This window comes from Gallus gallus, chromosome 3 (assembly GCF_016699485.2).
Source record: "Gallus gallus isolate bGalGal1 chromosome 3, bGalGal1.mat.broiler.GRCg7b, whole genome shotgun sequence".
Lineage (NCBI taxonomy): Eukaryota > Metazoa > Chordata > Aves > Galliformes > Phasianidae > Gallus > Gallus gallus.
In genome coordinates this window covers 23,728,023-23,747,057 of record NC_052534.1, presented here as the reverse complement: position 1 = coordinate 23,747,057, position 19,035 = coordinate 23,728,023, and the positions used below count along the sequence as shown (strand labels likewise).

Sequence of the window (19,035 nt, the reverse complement as noted above, 5' to 3'; positions counted from 1 at the left end):
AAAGAATTGTTTTGGACAAACCTGTGAAGCAGCAGTCCTGTTAGAATCCCAATATGTGGATCTCCTCCTCGGCAAAAAAAAAAAACAACACCTACCCAACATATTGGAGGAAATTATTTCACACATTAGTAAAGAAAACTATTCTGTTTATGTCCCATATTCTCATAGAAGTCGCCAGTTCTAGGTGCTAGCAAATTAAAAGCCATGTAGATTTTTTATACTAATACTGACCTGCAAAGTTTGGATACCAATGTCAATACACTGAAGACTATAACACACACTGTAACTTTTGGTATGTAAGCCTTTTACCTAGATTTCAGTTCAATCCTAGATGCTTTTCTACTTCCAATACAATGAACAATAAACAATACTTCACGTTTCCCTCTCTCTCTCTGTCTTCTGAATCTTTTCTCTTTGTCCACAGACAACTATTTGTGTCTTTAACTAGTGCAGTTTTAAAAGTTCATCACATTTCAGTTTGTTGTTTACTGAACAGCCTGTAGGATAGTGTCAAGGTAGAAATTTTGTTTCCTGCAAAAAGGACCAAGAGTCACAAAGCTTGTACACAAAGACACTTTAATGCAAATCAGACAGTAATATATTTCATTCTAAGGTGCTCCACATCCTCAAATATTCAGCACTGATCCTCCCAGTTTTACCGTTCCTTTGAGAAATTCAATTGCAATCTAAAGAAGAGAATGTTAAAAATGACAGCTTTTTATGCTTCTCTTTTTTATTTAATTTTCAATACTGTATTTCAACAACTGTTAAGCGTTTATGAGCAACAGGAGCATACTCTGCAAATATCTGTTGATCATTGCATAGTACAATCTCAAAACTCTTATCCAAAACCCATGTATTCCAAAATTAGGTTTCCTCCCTCTGCATGCAACATTTGAATAAAAAAGTCCTGACTTACTCCAAAAAATTCCACTCTGCAGTTATATAAACTCAGATCTTTTGACACCCACTCTGGTTTATGAAGACACGGGTTTATATAAAAGACCTTCAAGAAAAAATGTAAAACAAAAATATTTTTGCTGACATTTCCAGAGGATTCTAACACTTCCATTGCCATAGCATTGCACATATACAAATACACTGTGTTTGCTATATTGTACTTGGCAATATAATATTTCTGAAGGAGTATAATTGTTCTCTACACAAGGCTGTAGGATATTATGCTGTGACTATACCAGAAACTACTACGCAGCCATTCCATTTTAACTGTAACTTTATAATTAGGAAAGTGCCTAGGTTAAAATGATATTTATAAAAAAAGGCTTGCTTCAGATTAATAAAAGGTGCACATCTTGTACCTGGTTCTGGTTCATTCTTTTTCTACTCATTTGTTCTTCATTTCATTTTGAATCCTGATTTTCTTAAACTATACCATAAGTTTTGAACTACAGAAACAAATATTTGCTGTTGATAAAAACAAAAAACAATTTAGAATGTAGTTGAAATGTCACCAATGTATTTCAAGTATTTCCAGATCTCATTTTTCCATCCTGCATAACCAAAGCTTCCTTGACCAAGTTGTAGCCTTGAAAAATAATCTGAAAAAAAATAAACTAAATATTTCAAGATTGCAGAATAGCTACATACTTGAAACTGGTAACATGGACATTTTGAATTTTAACAAAATCCTCTTCCTTTTTATATAAGACCTCGACACAAAAAGAGCACTTATTTTGCATGGTTTTTGAACTCTGCAGTTGTAAAAGGAGAGGTGGTCTTTCAGACAGCTTTCTTATTTAGCTAACGAGAAAATAAATCATATTGCAAACACAGTGCTGAAGCTGTGAAAATTATCTTGCTCACATCCATGGTTAGAACCAAATGTCTTGTCCTTGCTTCTGAGGCATATGTTTATACTCAGTGTCATTGTTGATGACTGAGATACGTTAGCCAGGTTTAAAATAACTAGCTTGAGAAGCTTGATAAAAACAGTACTGTGGATATACTGTTATAACTTACATAGGAATGTGCCATCTTTGCTTAAGGTCAGCAGGAAAAAAAAAAACAAAATTCAACTCAACAGACAGCATGGAATTGCAAGGTGCTGTGGAAAGAACTGTCACAATTTCTACAGAAGTCAAACCAAAGAAGAACATATTTTCACCTAATCTTCCATCAATGCTTTCTGTTGAAATTCACAGGTAAATTCTGCATCAAACCCTGGAGAACATCTTGCAGGAAGGGTAAGATTGAGAGAGAGCAGGTAAAGACAAAGGTGCGATACATGGCGTGCAGTTTCTCTGTGCACTGTGTGCATTTTAGAGGAAGGAAGGTCTCCATGCAGCTGCATGCAAAGCAGTTTGAGGATGGACCAGAAGTTATTTCAGTGAACAGTCTCCACTGCATTACCCACCCCAAGTGTTGGCTGTTGGATATTGCAATCAGTGGCACAAATCTGCCAGGCAGGGTCACAGCATTACTTCCAGTGCTTCCCAATGAATTCCCTCGGCTTGAAGCTGCAAAGGAGGACATTTCCTTACCTTGGATGCTTGATGCAGAAGATAACCGCATCAAGCTGCATAACAGGGAGTCATGTTATGAATCTCTCGCTCCTCAGAGGGAATGAAGAAAAAATGACGTCACAAGAGACTGTTACAAATACTAATACTTTTGTCAAAGGCAGAAACACACAGGATTTTACAAAATACTGGCTAGACACCGTAGCACACTGACTGGAAGAAATAATTCGAGTACAAGCTTAATAAGGCAGGGTAAAAAAAATTTTCCATCACCTTACAGCAAAAGACACTTTGAAAATGAGTCTGTTGTGTGTGATTTCAGTGGTGCCTGAGGGAGACAAAGCTCTTTCTGCTCATGTTTTTCATACTTTCAGTCAAATAGATTGCTGAATAATCATGTTTTTTTTTTATTTTAATGGGTGAGAAAGCTATTATGCAGAAGGTGTTTCCATATGTCGCAGTTAATAAAGGCAATTCTTACTAATAAGAATAGGTTGCGTCTGTTCTGATGAAAAGCTCCCCTGTTGTGAGGAAAAAGCAGATCGTGTGGATAGAAGAGAATCCTAGGGCTGCGCACTTCAGTGGCTCCTGGAAAAATCTGTAAGCAGATGAATCCCAGGTCTTCTCCAATTGATTTCCAATCGGTGACATTCAGTAGGGTGCTCAGGGTACTAGAAGCATTTCAGGCCAAAATCTCTCCTCCTTATTCACCCTTTGCTTGCTGGTGAAGGACAGTGGACAAGACCTGGATCCGTCACTCTGTAAAATCATCAAGTCCCTTCAGGAGGTCAGTGTGCTTTCTTTTTCGAGGAAGCATCTGGATGACTGTCTCAAGAGTTCAAAATCTGACATGGTCAGCATGGCTAGTTACAGGCTGGTATCACAGATGCTCTTTCAGACTGAAACTGTAAATAGTGTGGGGGTATATATTTCGGGAAGGGGGGGAAATCACCCAGAGGTATGAGATACTACTTATACCTTCGTCTTTCTAACCACAGAGCTGGGCATACATCCATAGCCAGACCTGACATCCAGACAGTGCCGCTAGAGTTACCTAGTAAAGAACTAGAAAAAACATCTTGAAGCTTATCCCAGCTTACGGTGATGCATTCAGTGTCTGACTATCTGTTAAAAGCCATATGGAAACAAAATCTACTGAAAGACATAATTTGCTTAAGATAATCAGTGTATCTCAGCTAGGTTTACAACAGCAGTGCTACACACTGCTTGCCTCTCGATCTCAAAGTAGGGCAGAGATTGTTCACCTGTAAGTACCTGAGTAGAAAAAAGACCTGCCTCTGTTGCCATTCCCACTTTCAGGGGGACTGACAGCTTCCTACAAGTAGTTACAAAAGGCACATCATCTCTCCATGGTAAGTCTCCACCTGTAGCCTTACAAGTATGAATTTCAAAGCATTCTGCAGCAAGACAACTTCCTTGTCCATATGCATAAAAATGTAGTAATTATTTAGTGGAGAGTCATTGCTAATAGGAAATACTCTTATTTCCTCGTGTTTTCCCGGGAATGGCATTCTGCTGGTTTTGACTGTTCAAAATAGACTTCAAGAAATGCTAAAAATCCCCAAAGAAATAGGCGGACGCTTGCAAATACATAGATAATCAGACCAACCAGATGTTCATAGCCACACATGATACTTTCCAGGATTTTAACCAAAGTTAATATGGTCAGCATTTTAAAATGGGCCACTAATTCCAGGCACTACCTAATTTGGTCTGAGTTTCAGAACTGCTGAACAACTCCTCATTTCAGCCTCTGGTTGCTCAGCAGATCAGAAAATCAAATCCAAAGTGATTGAAGCCAATATTATAAAGTTCAAACATCTGAAGTCTGCAGCACTTTCTGAAGATGCTGACCCCTAAAGGCTAAATCCTGCTACAAAGACATGGCAATTGTTTTGAAAGCTGCTAATTTTTGTATCGCACCACTAGAAGGCATAGACAAAATTGTGGGGGGCACTCTGCATCCATATTTCTTCCTTGTGGTCAGTACGAACGGTCCCTCTCTGACCATCCAAGTCTGACAAGGGGAAGTGGGGGAAATAGCAGGACAATCATCAATAGGCCTGCACAGAGAACCTGAAGTAGCCCTTACAGAGACAAAGGAGAACAAGGGCTACTGTTGGATCCTGCCCAGAACACAGAACCCAGCCACAACGTCCACATAGGTCCTGAAGATGTGGAAGGTCCCATTGTATCTGTGTTCACAAATAAACAAGATTTTAACATAATTATGTTGCTGATGCTGTTGTGTCTTCAGTGCGTGATGGTTCTTGGCTCTATTCGTGCCTGCCTATTGTTCATGAGAGATTTTGTCTTCGCAAGAATTGGAGAACAAGGTGTTCTGGAAGCTCTTTTCAGCTGCAAACTGGAAAACTTCTTACGGATTTTTCTGTATGAAGGGAAGGAGGAAAGGAGGGAAAGAAGAAAGAGACAACAGCAGAGATAAATCTCAGTCTTTAACAGGCTGCTGAAGAGATAAGTAACAAACAAACAAATACTCTTACCGGAGCAGGAAGGCTAGTTCCTGGAAAAGAGACTTCCAGTCAACTAGAGGGAGCCCTGGCCATCAACTGATGATTCACAGTTGTCTCCAACTTGTAACTGACACTTATTCAGTGAAAAGTGAATTGGTGTTAGACAATATTTGGATGATAAAAATTAATTATATGAAATGTTGGGACAGAATACTCAAATGGGGAATCCTTGCGTGTGGTTTCAATACAATAATGAAGGGGCACAGAAGAAAGAACCCAAACAAATGTGTTATTTCTTTAAAAGAGATAGACTGGGAGCAATTTTCAGTATGGTTATTTTCACTGTATCAAGTTTGCAAGTAATGGATATTCTGAGACTTTGGGCTTTTTGTGCTAGTGCCATTCAGGTGCAGTAAATTCACTTTAATTTTAGTCAAACATTAACTAGAGGTGTTCATGGTGTTTGTATTGTAATCTTACGCATTCAAGGATAATTAATTTGACGGAAAAAGCTTTGTTAGGTTCCAACTGCTCTGCTGTATCTGTATTGTTACACATCAAAGCCATAATGCTGACTATAACCAGAGTGAAGTAGCAGAAAACACAGAAATGACAAATACAGTGTATATTGAGAACCATCTTCATTGCCAGGGCCCAGAATATTACATGCTGGTGGAAAATTACTTATTTTCTGAATTCACTCAAGTTTGTTATCCCAGCTTTCAGTTAGGCAGCTTATCAATTACAAAGATTCTGAGCTTATAGAAGTGAACTACAGTGAATGCTGCCCTTTACCAATTAAAGAGACCAGGTTTTCTAATTCAGACTTTCAAAGTTGAAAATCTGACTTGATTGCAAATTATATGGTGCTGATGTGCATCAGAATGCATCAAGGTTTTGACACAGTAACCAAAGAAGTGATTTCCCTTTCATCTTAATGAGCTGCTAACTCTGAAACTGAAAAATGGTGCTCCTTGAAATTGAAAATACGGGGACAGCTTAAAATATACTCTATTGACTACTAAAATGGCTCTTATTTGCACGTTAAATTTTCAAGCAGATATCTAGTTGCTGGTTGAGTTTTCCTCAGGAATCTAAGCTACCAACCAAGTAACTGAGCCAGAGAAGAGAATCTAATCAAGGACAAAACAATAAGTCAAAAATCAGGAGAATATACTGAGTTCTTACAGATTAAGGGAGCCTGAAAAATATACCTATTTTGGTTTTTGTTTTTGAGAGGCATAGGGAAGTATTTGTCTTAGCTGCCTGAAAGTAGGATGTCGTCAGCATCTCATGGTCTGGAATACCAAGCTAGGTTTTAGCATCATTCAGTACTAAGCATAATAAAAGAAAAGGAAATGAATTCCCCAAAAGCAAAGCTTCGGCTATTTGTGCAGTCCCACAGAAACACCAACTTATTCATTGAGTACTTACTTCACATGGTCATATCAATTTAAGCCTAAGGAGATATCAAATAAATTGACAAGAAATCGTATTCAGAATGGTAAGATCATAGAAACATAACCTGAAACTGTTGGAAATATGTATTTCTAAAACAATGAGATAGCAAGGCTTTGTAAATTTATTTTAATAGAAAAGAGCTGTTTCCCACAAACATAATAGGAATCACTCCAGAAGAAGCCTACAGAACTGGATCCCTTTTTAATACATTTGTTTGCAGAATTTGTACTTATTTAAAGAACTGATATTCTCATTAAACATGAGAAGCCCACAGTTTATAAAATGGTTAGATAATAGTTCACCCTTCTGACTTTATAGTATGGAAGCTTCATAAACTGTCAAGAAGTTCCTCGCAATGAAAAAAACATACAGTTAATACTAAATGTAAGGATAGTAAAATATTTGTGATTAGGATTTATGATTGTTATGTAAGGATACTAAAGTCAAGAGATGCTTTTAACAACTAGCACAAAGAATGGCAGAACTGAAAAGAAGAAGGTCATCAGCATTGCATCAAGCAAACCACAAAACCGACTGGTCAGCCCTTCACTTATTATAAAGGGAAGTAGCTCCATACAGGCAGTCAGAAGGGCTAATATGGTATGCGTTCTGAAAAGACAATCCAGAACTTCTACTTAAACAGGATTATGAAAATGCTTCCAGAAATTAGCTTTCAGAAGTAAAACTGGAAGGATGGAAATTTCCACTGACTTCATTTAACATGTTATTTGAAAAATTATTTTGCTAAGTTCAAAACAGTTATTTTAATAGCAAAAATATACAGGGTGGAGGAAATTGACTCATTACACTGAAGAATTTAGCATCTTAAACAGTTAAACTTTTTAAGAGGCACTGATCATGTTTTACAACCCTTCATCAGGCTGTTGTGTTTTTTTTTAAACACTTGAGTAATCAGGTTATAATGGTAACTGACAAAAGGTAGGAAATTCAAAGATAAGGTTGTCGGCGCCTCTCTCTCAGAACACTTCAACACAATCTTCTCTCTCTCCAAGCAATGTAGCATACTAAGGGCAGAGTCACCTTTAATGTTCAATTTCCTGTCCCTTTTTCAGTTAATGCCAGCCATATGTTTTAATTACATACAGCTTTTTATTTGGTGCTGGCAAGTAAATGACTTTAATATCTGTAGCGGTGATAACATCCTTTGCAGTTGTTAGGAAAGAGTAATTGCCATTTTCACCTGCTTTTTCTTTCGATTCTTGTAGGGGTGCTTGAAGCATGATGTGTTAAAGACTTCATTTGAAATGCTAATTAAAAAATGTTTTAAAGCCTTTGCATTGTACTTCTAGTCCTCCTGAGACCAAAGGGAGGAAAATTAATCAAACCTTCAAATAGGGGATTGGTATATAAAGTCCACTGCATTCATTTCTATGTCAGACGCGATGCACTGTTGCGAATGTAGAAGTTGACAAATTATTTATGTCCACATGATAGTAACTGCAGATAAAGGTAAATAAGGCACCCAGCAGTTAGTCAGAGAAATATGGAAATGTATGTAAGTACTGCACACTATTAGGATGTATTTTCTCTTTGCAAGCTCTATATAGGGACTGTAATACGTTGTGTAGAAATAATGGTTACACTGGATAGGGCATTTATGCCATATTTAAACATAATTAGACAAACAAGTTCATGGAACCAACTTGTTTTTAGGATTTAAGTGGATTCCACACTTCTACTTCTTCTCACTAAGCATCTATTGAAGTTTATAAACTGTTGTGATATCTAGATTTCTCAGGAACAGAGATTTCCATGTCAGACACCATTTGGTCAGACTGCCCCTCTGCTGCCATCTGTCACACAGCAACAACATATAATGGAATATTGGTGGGAAGGTTCAACATCCACCTCTGACATTGTGGGCCAACAGAATAACATAGGAAACATTACTTTTGGAGCAGACACTATTATTACATAGTTGTTGCTGGTAGCACAGAGAATCTGAGCAGGTCTGCAGCAAGCATAAGAGAATGGATTAGCTGCACAATCAACACTGAAATTTCATTGACTCTTCAGATTGGGGTTCACTTTTCACTGTGACTTGCCAATTGTAAGCAGAAACTTAAATCTGCCAGCTTTACAAAATACTGCCACCCTAGAAGAAAGTGGAGTTTTGAACACTGACTACAGCAAGGTAGAATTTTGCATTTCTGTGTATGTTGTATGCAAAATTTGCAAACAGTGTTAATATCAAGACATGCAGGGAGAAAATAATAATTTTAAAAGTTTGCCATATTCTATATTTCAGGTAACAAAGATGCGTGAAGTTGCTACTGCTTCTCCAGGGCAATGCAAACACTGTGTGCAATGTAAGCTCTTTGAGTGCAAGCTCAAGGCCACCTAGCAAAACACAGCTATTTAATAAGTAACCATGATTCCTTGTGGCATAATTGTCTTAATTACCACTTATTTCCCTGAAGGCTTGTTGAATCCAGAAGTACACTATAACTCTTTAGTGGATTAAATTACAAGAAAGGGGACTATTTTAGGAGTCTGACAGTCTTTCCATTAATTTCAACAAGGCTTTTAAACTAAGTGAAAAGCAAAAAAGTGAGCAATGCTGAGTCTGCTAGAAGAAAAATTAACTGCGATGGACTTGTACATGCAGATACAGATCCTTCAAAACCTTGTAAATCACGGCACTTCCTTCATTTCTACCTGTGTAGAAATGAGGAGTGGGAATGCTGTATTTTATTTGTCTATTTGGCTTGCTGCCTTAGGCTTTCTTCTTTTTTTTTTTTTCCTTCAACACTTCAAGGCTCAAGTTTACTTATATTCTATTAAAGTTTTGATCTAACCTCAAAATTACAGAAACTAGGACAATGAGCCCCTTTGTGAAATGCTCATTTACAAAACAAATTATGTTTTATTACGTACCAGGCTAACAGAAAACACTTCTCTTGAGTCACTATTTTACATTATAAAACTAATACAGGTGGCAGAGCACGCTAAAATCTTTATGAGATTAAAGAAGTGCTGCTGTAGACACTTGAGCATCATATAAATGCTTTAAGAACTTGCCTTATTTCTTTCCTCCTAGCAAGGAAGTGTTTTCCTTTGCTTGTGGTTATCTTCCAATCTGGCACAAATATTTAGAGGAAAACTGTTCTCTGTGAACAATTTACAGACACACCAGTTAAAAGTCATGGTGCCAGAGCTTCCTGAGCAGCTTAATATATTATTTTCAAACACCATACCACACAGAGGGCATTTTGTGTTTCAGAGCAACAGCTTAGAGTTCCTATGAATTTATAAAGCAGTAAACAATGTTTTTGAGCCATTTCATTACGGACTCAGGTCAAGCGTTTAAAGTACAGACAACTATGATAATGTTGTGGCATGGCACAAGCCGCCTTTCTATCTCTTTCTACTTGCTGCTGGTTTAAAATCTACTAAAAAATTCCAGCTTCCTTGGAGCAGAAACCATCCCTTCGTGTACATTTATATAGTGCCTCCTAGAATAATAGGGACCTGGCCCATTACTGAAATTATTTATATCACTTTTACTGAAAACAACTAGCATGGCTTTCTGAAAAATCATCTAAACCAGCAGACTTTTCCATGCTTTTGTTTTCTCTGAAAATGGTATGTTTCATTAATATTGTAATGTGGCTTTGAGTACTCTGAGAGAAAGAATTAAAGAAGTGCAAAGTATTATTCTCAGCATTACTGCTAATTTTTCAGCTGAATGCTGGAACTGAGATAAACTTATCTGTTAACCCCTAAGAAACGATCTAAATAGATTCTGTCATAAAGCAGTCATCACATGATGACTAAACCTTAACAATCAGCAATAGAATTATTCTCACAGTTCATCTGTGAGCTTGGTACTTAGAACCAAGAGACTAAAATTACCCACTGCAGATGGCTAGGACAAAAATGATAGCACATCAGTTTCACTGCAACACGGACTTGCTCACTTTTTGGCAATGATGGCAGCACAGGGGCTGTGACTCCTTACCAGTCCCCTCTGATTTGTGGTAAGCACCATTTCAAAGATAAGTCTCAATATAGTTGGTAGGAATGACAGACAACACAGATCTCACCATGGATTAAGTAGCTGAGGTCTTGCCCTACTTCTCAGGTGGAGTTTTGCTAACTCAGCAGTGACATTATCCCCAGCTGCAAGCCAAAAAGCAGTGCCTACTGGAGAAGCATGCACATTCATGTTCCTCAGTTTCTCTCAAAGAAGGGAGAAAGGCCATGTGGAGTCATGGCATTCAACCACACTGCCCACCTTAGAGGGAATGAGACCTAGCAAAATTAGATCAATGGAATGGGTAAAAAGTAAATTATTCATACATCTTAGAACAAAACAACGGCTCAGGCTTCAACAGACCTGAAACCTGAGCTGTGGGACAGCTGCTTTGTACCTTATTTGAAATTAATTAGCCTCTCCTTAGTTAACACTGACTTCAGACAGCTTAAGGCATGAATTTGCTCTACTGAAGAAAGAGTTGCTTAACCTCTCCTTCCTATCAGCATACCTACAAGATCACCACACATCTGTCAGTATGTCAGCACTCTGTGAATCCAAGGAGCCAGAAAGTCTTCCACGGGCACAAAAGTCAGAAGATCTCAAAGCAACTCCTTTATTCTTCCCCTAGAGGATGTGGGTGAATTCCCACACTAGAGAACTTTATACTTTGCCAATAGAAATTGTCATCACCATCTAGTATTTTTAAGAAGAATAGTCACTCTGTATATTAAATATAACCCACTATTAGATGAAAATATATCCCACATGACAGCATACATTCTTTTTCTTCGACAAAAAAATTGAGAGAAAATGCATCAGAGCTGGGAGAATAAATGAACGATTGCTTTCACCTCCTTCCTGAACATCTTGCATAGTAATTCATGATTCCTGTGTTATTCCAGAAGACTTTTTTTTTTTTGTTTTATTTTTTTTATCTTTAAGAAGGGGTTAAGAACATACAGGGTCTGAGTTTTGGCCTTAGTCTACAAACACTGTGTGCTGCTTCCTTAATGACAGATGGCAGAAAATCCTACCTGACTAGTCTCACCATTCTGATTCAGATTCAGAAGTATTTTTTGGTTGATTTCAATTCTGTGATGACGTTTGACTCAGATGGTTTGTCCCTTAAGTTAGGTACAGGCTGGTCAGATGTTTTGGTGACACATGGCCTAGCAGCATAATTCCCAAATACATACTTAAGCTCACAATTAAGCTTTTAAAAGCTTTTCTTTGCTTTTCAAAGCAAAGAAAAAAAAAGTAAGAAAAAAAATGCTGAAGATAGAAATTGAAGAACATGAAAAATATTTTTCTGTGATATGCTTCACAAAAAAAGATATTGCATTCTGTTATCTTTTCCACTTCTGATACACTTCAAACACTCTATCATAACTACTTTAGTATTTTATTTATTAGGAGAATAATTTCTATGACTTTTTTATTAGCTTTTTGTTTGTTTCTTTTCTTACCTTGTTTGATTATTTCAGCTGAGGTCTGTGGCCTGAACTCTATGTTTACAATATTACATCTTATAATACTACCTGTGGCTGAAAAAAATGGTTACATTTTCTCTTCATCAATAATGCATATACTTTTCCTGGAATAATACATGTACTGATAGAGTATGTTTGGATGAACTTCTTGGCACTATTTGCTATTAAGCAAAGGAAGAAAATCAGAATTAATCCCTCATACCAGAGAGAGCTGGATACCAAAATTTACCTTAAGAATCTGCCCCCCAGGGACCTGCTCCACAGCATCAATCTCTTTCCTCAATAGAGGAAAACTCTGCCACAAAATGATTTAATATGCTAATTTTTAAGGTAATCCTTATTTAAGATCAGAATTTTTATTTAATATTCATAGTACCAAGGGTATACTCAGTTCGTTTTCTGACTACACTCAGAAGATTTCATTCAGCTCTTCAGTCTTACAGCCAACAGTTTTCCTGCCAGTATTGCACAGTGTTTGTTGGTCTGTTTAATTAAAAAGTGCAGAACATCCTCAAGAGGAGTTGTATATTAATATTATTCAAATTTACAGACTAAAAGCTGAAGCTACTCAGACGTTAAATGCCTTTTCTAGTGCAACAGGAATTGTGAAGCACAAATTTGAGCTTTTACCACTTTCACAATATTTCTATTGTATTTGGTCAGGTAAATATTTTAACCTCTATTCATAGCACAAGTAATGAAATCAGCGACCCATCTTGTCTCCTTAAATGTCTGACAAGAACTGACAGTTAGCTCTGTGATTGTCTTTCACAGTCATTATGTTCTCTTCAGTATTTTGTATTTAAAATCCCCGTGTAGTTACTTATGCAATCTTTTTCACAAAAATCACAGCCTTATTTACATTAATGCTACAGAATCTTGCATTTAACAGATCTTAAGGAGTCCAAGTACTCAGAAGAGCATAGCAAATAATAAATGATTGAATGTATATGCTAAAATATAGACTACTTCAGAATTAAATCTTTTATCAGTAAAAAAAAAAAAAGTAATCTTTGAAGACTGAAATTTAGCAGCAGTGTTTGAGGATTACAGACATCAATAACAGAACTTATGTGACAAAGTTCTGTGGCTTAGGCATAGGAATTGTGAGGGGAAGATACTTTTACTCCTGAACTAGTGTTACTTGAGCACAGCTACAGATAAAAATCTGTATAACCAATTTTGTCTTTTCTTTGATAATGAAGTATTTGGAGAACTATGCTGGTCTGACGAGTTAGCATTTTCATTTTATTTCTTTTTTTAATGTTTCCCAAGGCTCTATCAAAGTGCTTTTAAAATGGAAACCGGCTTCACATACAAATATGTTTCCCTATAGAAAATAAATTCTTGTTCAAAATCAAATAGTTTTTAACTCCCACAGTAGAACAAGGCCAAGAATTACAAGGTGACACATTCCCACTGGAGATGTCGTTTCAGGAAAAAGCTGAGCAGCACACTAACAAAAAGTAAGCCCTAAGACCTCCAGTTAAAACATCCTGTAAAGAGGATTGGGCTCAGCTACATCAAATCTACTGCACAAACACAACAGATGGCTTCTGAGGGAAAACCTTTAGAAATGGCCAACAGTACCGCAAGAAATTCAAAGTTTGTAAAAAACTGTAAGAAAACCAGTGAAAAAAATTGCGTGACATCCTATTTTGACATAGAGTTACTGTCTGACACACTCAAGCTTCCTGGCTGCACTCAGTGGGAGCCGGGCATGCATTTAAGAACTTTAATGAACTGGGATTAGAAGGTCTAACCAAACGAACAAGGTTCCTGGAAAACTAAGTAATCTTACAGGGGCTTTTCCACCAACATCTGTGCTTAAGACAATCATTAATGAACTTACCATCCCTGTGTTTTATTTCAGCTCCTTTCTTCCCCGCCCCCCCATCCCCGCCACAGGTTTCCTAGGAAAATAAAATTTTGCAAAAAGTCTTGTTTGGGGAATTATATTTCCCTTCCCAAACGTAAAATGCACTGGCTATTTCCGTGCCTTCTGTCTGAACATGAAATGACTCTTCTCAAAGTGAACAGAGGATGGGTGCAAGTGGTTGAGTAACTCTTCTAAATGTGTCATTGCTCTTTAGCTGAGTCGTGTGAATTAACCACATTTGAGCTGCTACCTAAAATGCAATTGCAAAATATGTTTTGGTATCTAAGCCACCATAGAGAGGCTGCATATGTGAATTGCTGCTCACAACAGGGTAGAATTCTACAAGATCATTTTACAAGATCCAACTGCGTGACTTTTCAGGCAGCAGTAACTAGGTCATTTACAACCATCTGTTCATAGCCCTCTGTCTCCCTGCTGTCATCACTGAAGCCATGGACTAATTAATTTTCACCTTCTAATCAGTGGAGATAGCTCTGAAACTAACCAATTGCCCAGTCTCAGTCAGCAGCTTCCGGACTCTTTTGGTTAACATTACCTTTATTGGTAATGAGGTCTCACGGAAAAAAGTGTTTGAAAGGAGATTCCTTCTGACCTGCTCTGTGTATAACAGCCCTATGGAAGAATAAAGTAGTCTTCATTTGATTCTTCAGATGGAGAACAGATCTGTACAGAATTACACTCAAATCTCCAACAAAGTATTTAGTCAGCTTATGAATTTTGCTATGAGGAGTTGGGCATCTAAAGGCTTGGAGATACAGGCTTGAGGTCTCACAGAAGCGTGTGAGAGAATAGCAAACTAAATCCAGTTTTCTCATGTCCTGCATAAGAGTGCCAACATCTTCCTCTTAGCTTGTAGCTTTAAACTAGGTGAGTAGCTTACTACAATGTCACTGTAACTTTATCTTAAACAAAGCCTCAAGCCAACATGGATGTATTTCATTTGTTCTTAAGGCTAACAAAGCAAAATTCTTCACAGCATATACTCTTCAAGCCCAACAGCGACCAACAATGGCATAACTTATACTGAACTAATCCTCAAATGAGAGAATAGGTGAAACATTGAAGTTCTGGTATTGTTTTCCGTGTAGATATCTATTATTCCTTTGACACGTTAAAAAAAAAAAAATCTTCACTTCAAATGACACTGATTTTAGTTCCATGGAAAAATCCCACTCTTAAAAACATCAGCATTATTACAGCAATATTACTTTGATTCAGAAGTTATCATAAAGCGAGCTAGAGGAAAGTATCTGTAGACCCATGAAAACTGCTCAAAGAGAAACAAAGGGCAAGAGATTATGACCTACTTTCTGTACTACTGATTGGGATTCCGCATCACAGCACCTCAGCTAGAGCTCAGGGGAGAATTATCGCTTATAAGGCATCAACAATACATAACATTCACCAGTGTTCCACACTAAATAAGGTCAAAATAGCAGTTCACTGAAATTCTTAGAATATAGATTTTTGCTCTGATGAAAGTGACAAAATATAACAACTTTGAGTAGTACCTAGCCATGTAGGACTTCTGCCTGGAGCAGGGACAATTCCTCCCCAAACTCCCCATCTGCTGTATTGTACTAGAAATGATTGCAAGCTCACCTGTACTCACATGCATCCAATCAATATTTACAATCCTATCAACAAGGATTAGATATAATCCTAAAAGAGATATTCTAATCCTATAATCCCCGCTTTTCAAAATGTATGACAAAGATAATGCAGCAGAAGTAAAGGAACTGGAAAAATGAATCCTTAGATAGTTATATATTTATTTTCTGATCAGAGGTTTGCAGCTGGTGCGTAGCATTGTTAGACTTGCAGCTGATTCTCCAAGTGTGCAGTCAAGCATATCCATGCAGTCAGATACAGGATGGGAGTCTCGTGGCCACAGTTCCATGCAGATAAGAAATGAAATGGCACTGTGCTCTGTGATCCTATCATGGAGAAGTTCAGATCTGGAATCCCAATTCAAATTAAACTGCCTCATCTTTATTAAAAGCAGAGGCCATCCCTGAGTGAACATTAAAAATACTTTTTTGGTGCACAACTTTTTGTGCATAATGGAGGTCAACTGAGAAAAAAAGTATACATGTCCACGAGCTTTTCTGTGATCAGAAACTACAAGTGTGAAGGGGAAGAAGGAACAGAGTCAACAGTGGAATCCTGACTTCGAGCCAAACCTGCATATATCTTCTTTAGTAAAGAACCAAGACACAGGAGATTTACTCCTCTACTCATCCTTTTTCTCCCAGCAACATCCTCCAACTGTTAACTTCAACACAGTACATGATATTAAAACCCATGTTGGAAGGAGATGGGACAATAGCAAGTTATTAGCAACTTGTAATATAATAAGGGTTTGATTCACTTGAGTTTAGGGTTTACACTGATAGAAATAGAGTGCATCGATTGCTAGTGGTAAATGCCAGAGCACCAGAATTAGTCTTCCCCACTTCTGCAAAAGAACAAAGCCACTGATGGCAAAAGCAAGACACAACATTTTGCTGAATTTAGTTTGTGAGCACCACATTCTCTTTTTTTTTTCTCCAACATGCAACTTTAGCTTTAAGCTTTTGTGTGTGCTATGAGACATGCATAAGCAAAAATGAGTGATATCAGGTAATTATCATAAACACTGTGGTATCCTTACACAGTACCTCAAAAAAATCAAGGGAAGCTTTTTTGTTCTAGAGGAAGAACACAATATGAGGAATATGAAAACTGCCTATATAATGCTGCCACGGGGATGCCTCTCAAATCATTTTATCAGCAAAAAGGAAGCAATGTCTGCTGGTAACAGCTAAAGATCACATTCTAATTTTAACAGTTGCAGTTAACTCATTCCCAATGGAGTTGCACTTACCGTGAGAAGGTTTCTAACTGCTTCAGCGCTGAAAGGAAACAAGCATTGAGTCATTCAACTGTAGTTCTATATGCAAATATGCTTTTTGGCCCATGAGGGGAAAGCATATGGAATCTGCAGCTATAACCCTTCCAGTCAAACCTTTCCAGACATTTCTTATAATGCAAATGCTGAAAAAATGTCATTTTCCACACAGTATTTTAGCTGTCCCTATACAAATATGATCAACAGCGCACACACGTTCTTTTATGGACAGAGTGTATGTATAGGAACAGTATGCATATTGCATACCTAGGACTGGTAAGAAAAATTAAAATCTACATATATATTTTCCTTGACATCCAACAGCTATTTGGATTACTAGCTTTATTCACAGATTGTCTTATATAACTCAACAAATACTAAGCTGATATATTACATTTTCATTAAGTTTCAGTAGACCACAATAAGAATTTACCCTTTTTTCTTTTTTTCCAATTATTATATAAGTCCCAGAATGGTAATTCAGTACAAAGAATTTAATTTCACACATTGTAACCATTTTTTGCATTAACCTCTAACAGATCCTACAGTAGAATCTACACTACAGCTAGTCAAAAAAATGGGAATAAAACGTGAACAGATTCCTTACGGCAAAGGTGATTTAGTACAATGTCCTGAATAAAATTCTTTTATAGTTATGAGACTATTTTCTGATCTCAATTATACACATAGTGGTAGGACAATCCCAGCAGCTAATATCAAAGTATACTAAAAGGAAATAAGTAGACTCCCTTGGTGGGTAGTGATGAATGAAAGGCTCTTTAAAGAGTGATTTTTCAGTGAACCATGTAAATAGATTTGCACTTCAGAATAAAAACTTGAGAAAGTTATTTTAGAGTAGTAAATGAGAATTTCTTTTACATTCAGGAAATGAATGAATAAAGAAAAATATGAAAATATGAAATTAATTAAAGTTCAACATAAAACTATCATGTAACTTTACGGTAAGTGCTCTTGAACTGTTACCTACTTTTCACCTTGATTAATTCCTGCATTGATCCTGTGACTGAACACAGATGTTGAAATCCCAGGTAAGCTGAACTCACACAGGTGTCAGAAACGCCTAATAGGCATTCTGGTTGTGGCCTTAAAATTCTAGGATAATTCCAAAGAATGCCTTGGAAAAATTAGAGTAGTTGTAATTTCTATAATTACATTTTCATGCTCTGAATACTTGAACCCTACTCATCCATCACTACCAATACCCTGGAATCTGAACAATCTGACATACAGTATTGAACTTTACAGAAATATGATTGGAGCTTAAATTCAGAGGTGGGAAGAATGATAATAATTTCTTTAAAAATATCATTTAACATAGAAGTATAGGCATAAAAACATATACTCATCTTACCTCCTGAAAGACAATAACATTTTGAATTCTTATGTTATACATCTTTGGTTTGGTTATAATGAAATTGTCTGGCACCTCATTTAGTTTAGCATCAAAAGGATTACATTACTGAGGTATAATTTTTTAGCTAAATGTCTGAGAAAATCTAGACTCATTGCTGGAGGTTTTATAGAAATATGTACCTTAAACCTTAATTCACTGCACAAGCAAAAACGTTTTTGGACAGAAATGAAAACTGTTATGTACCATACCAACATAAATATTATACTGAAAAATTATTTTTCTTTTGCAGGCTGTAATTAGCATACGTCTTTCTTACATGTATTTTTAACAAATACACATGATAAAACATACAGGACTCTGATGCAGAACAATAAGGAAACGTGCCTTAAAAAGCAAGTTGTGATGGTTTTTTTTCCGAGCTGAGCATTCAGCACATTTTTAATGGCTGCAAACTGGCAAGTGAAGTATTTTCCTTTTTCATTCTATGGCAGGACTGAGTAAATTGTGTTTTGCTTTCACAGTCATCTCCTCCATACATAACATACCCTTTCCCATTGCAACTGTGTTGCATTCAACTATGTCATAGCCATGCTCAACTGTATGAACTCCTATCACAAGGCAGGTCAACTGTCAGAGACAAATGCCTATTTCTTCTCTCCCAAGGAGCAGAACATTTAATAACTGTCTGGAACATCAGCACACTATTAGCAACAGGACCAGGGCTTTCCACTTCAAGTTATGAAGGCCAGAGGCAAATGAAAGCCAAGAGGAGAATGAGCTACACCATTTCTCTTCCAAATAATCTTATAATAAGGGTGAAAGGAATCTAAAAAGCAAAGGAAAGAGAAAGGAGAAAACATCCCTGGAGTTAGGGAAGGAATCAACTGACAAAAAAAAAAAAAGAAAAAAAAAAAAAGGAAAAAAAAGGAAAAGACCTGAGAGAG

At 36.9% G+C, this 19,035-nt stretch overlaps 1 protein-coding gene across 3 annotated transcripts in view; it reads right to left on the bottom strand.

Annotated features, from left to right (window-relative positions):
* Nucleotides 1-559: 559 nt before the first annotated feature.
* The window catches only part of MTA3 (metastasis associated 1 family member 3), a 116,252-nt gene continuing 97,776 nt past the window's right edge, over nucleotides 560-19,035 (bottom strand). For 2 of the 3 annotated variants that reach the window (XM_015283839.4, XM_015283840.4), the window contains exon 19: nucleotides 560-4,890. In XM_015283839.4, the coding sequence (XP_015139325.2) occupies nucleotides 4,755-4,890 (136 nt within the window). In that variant the 3' untranslated portion in view covers nucleotides 560-4,754. Of the gene's footprint in view, nucleotides 4,891-16,692; nucleotides 16,721-19,035 lie in introns of all 3 variants that reach the window. The other variant, XM_040697577.2, reaches the window with a different exon arrangement.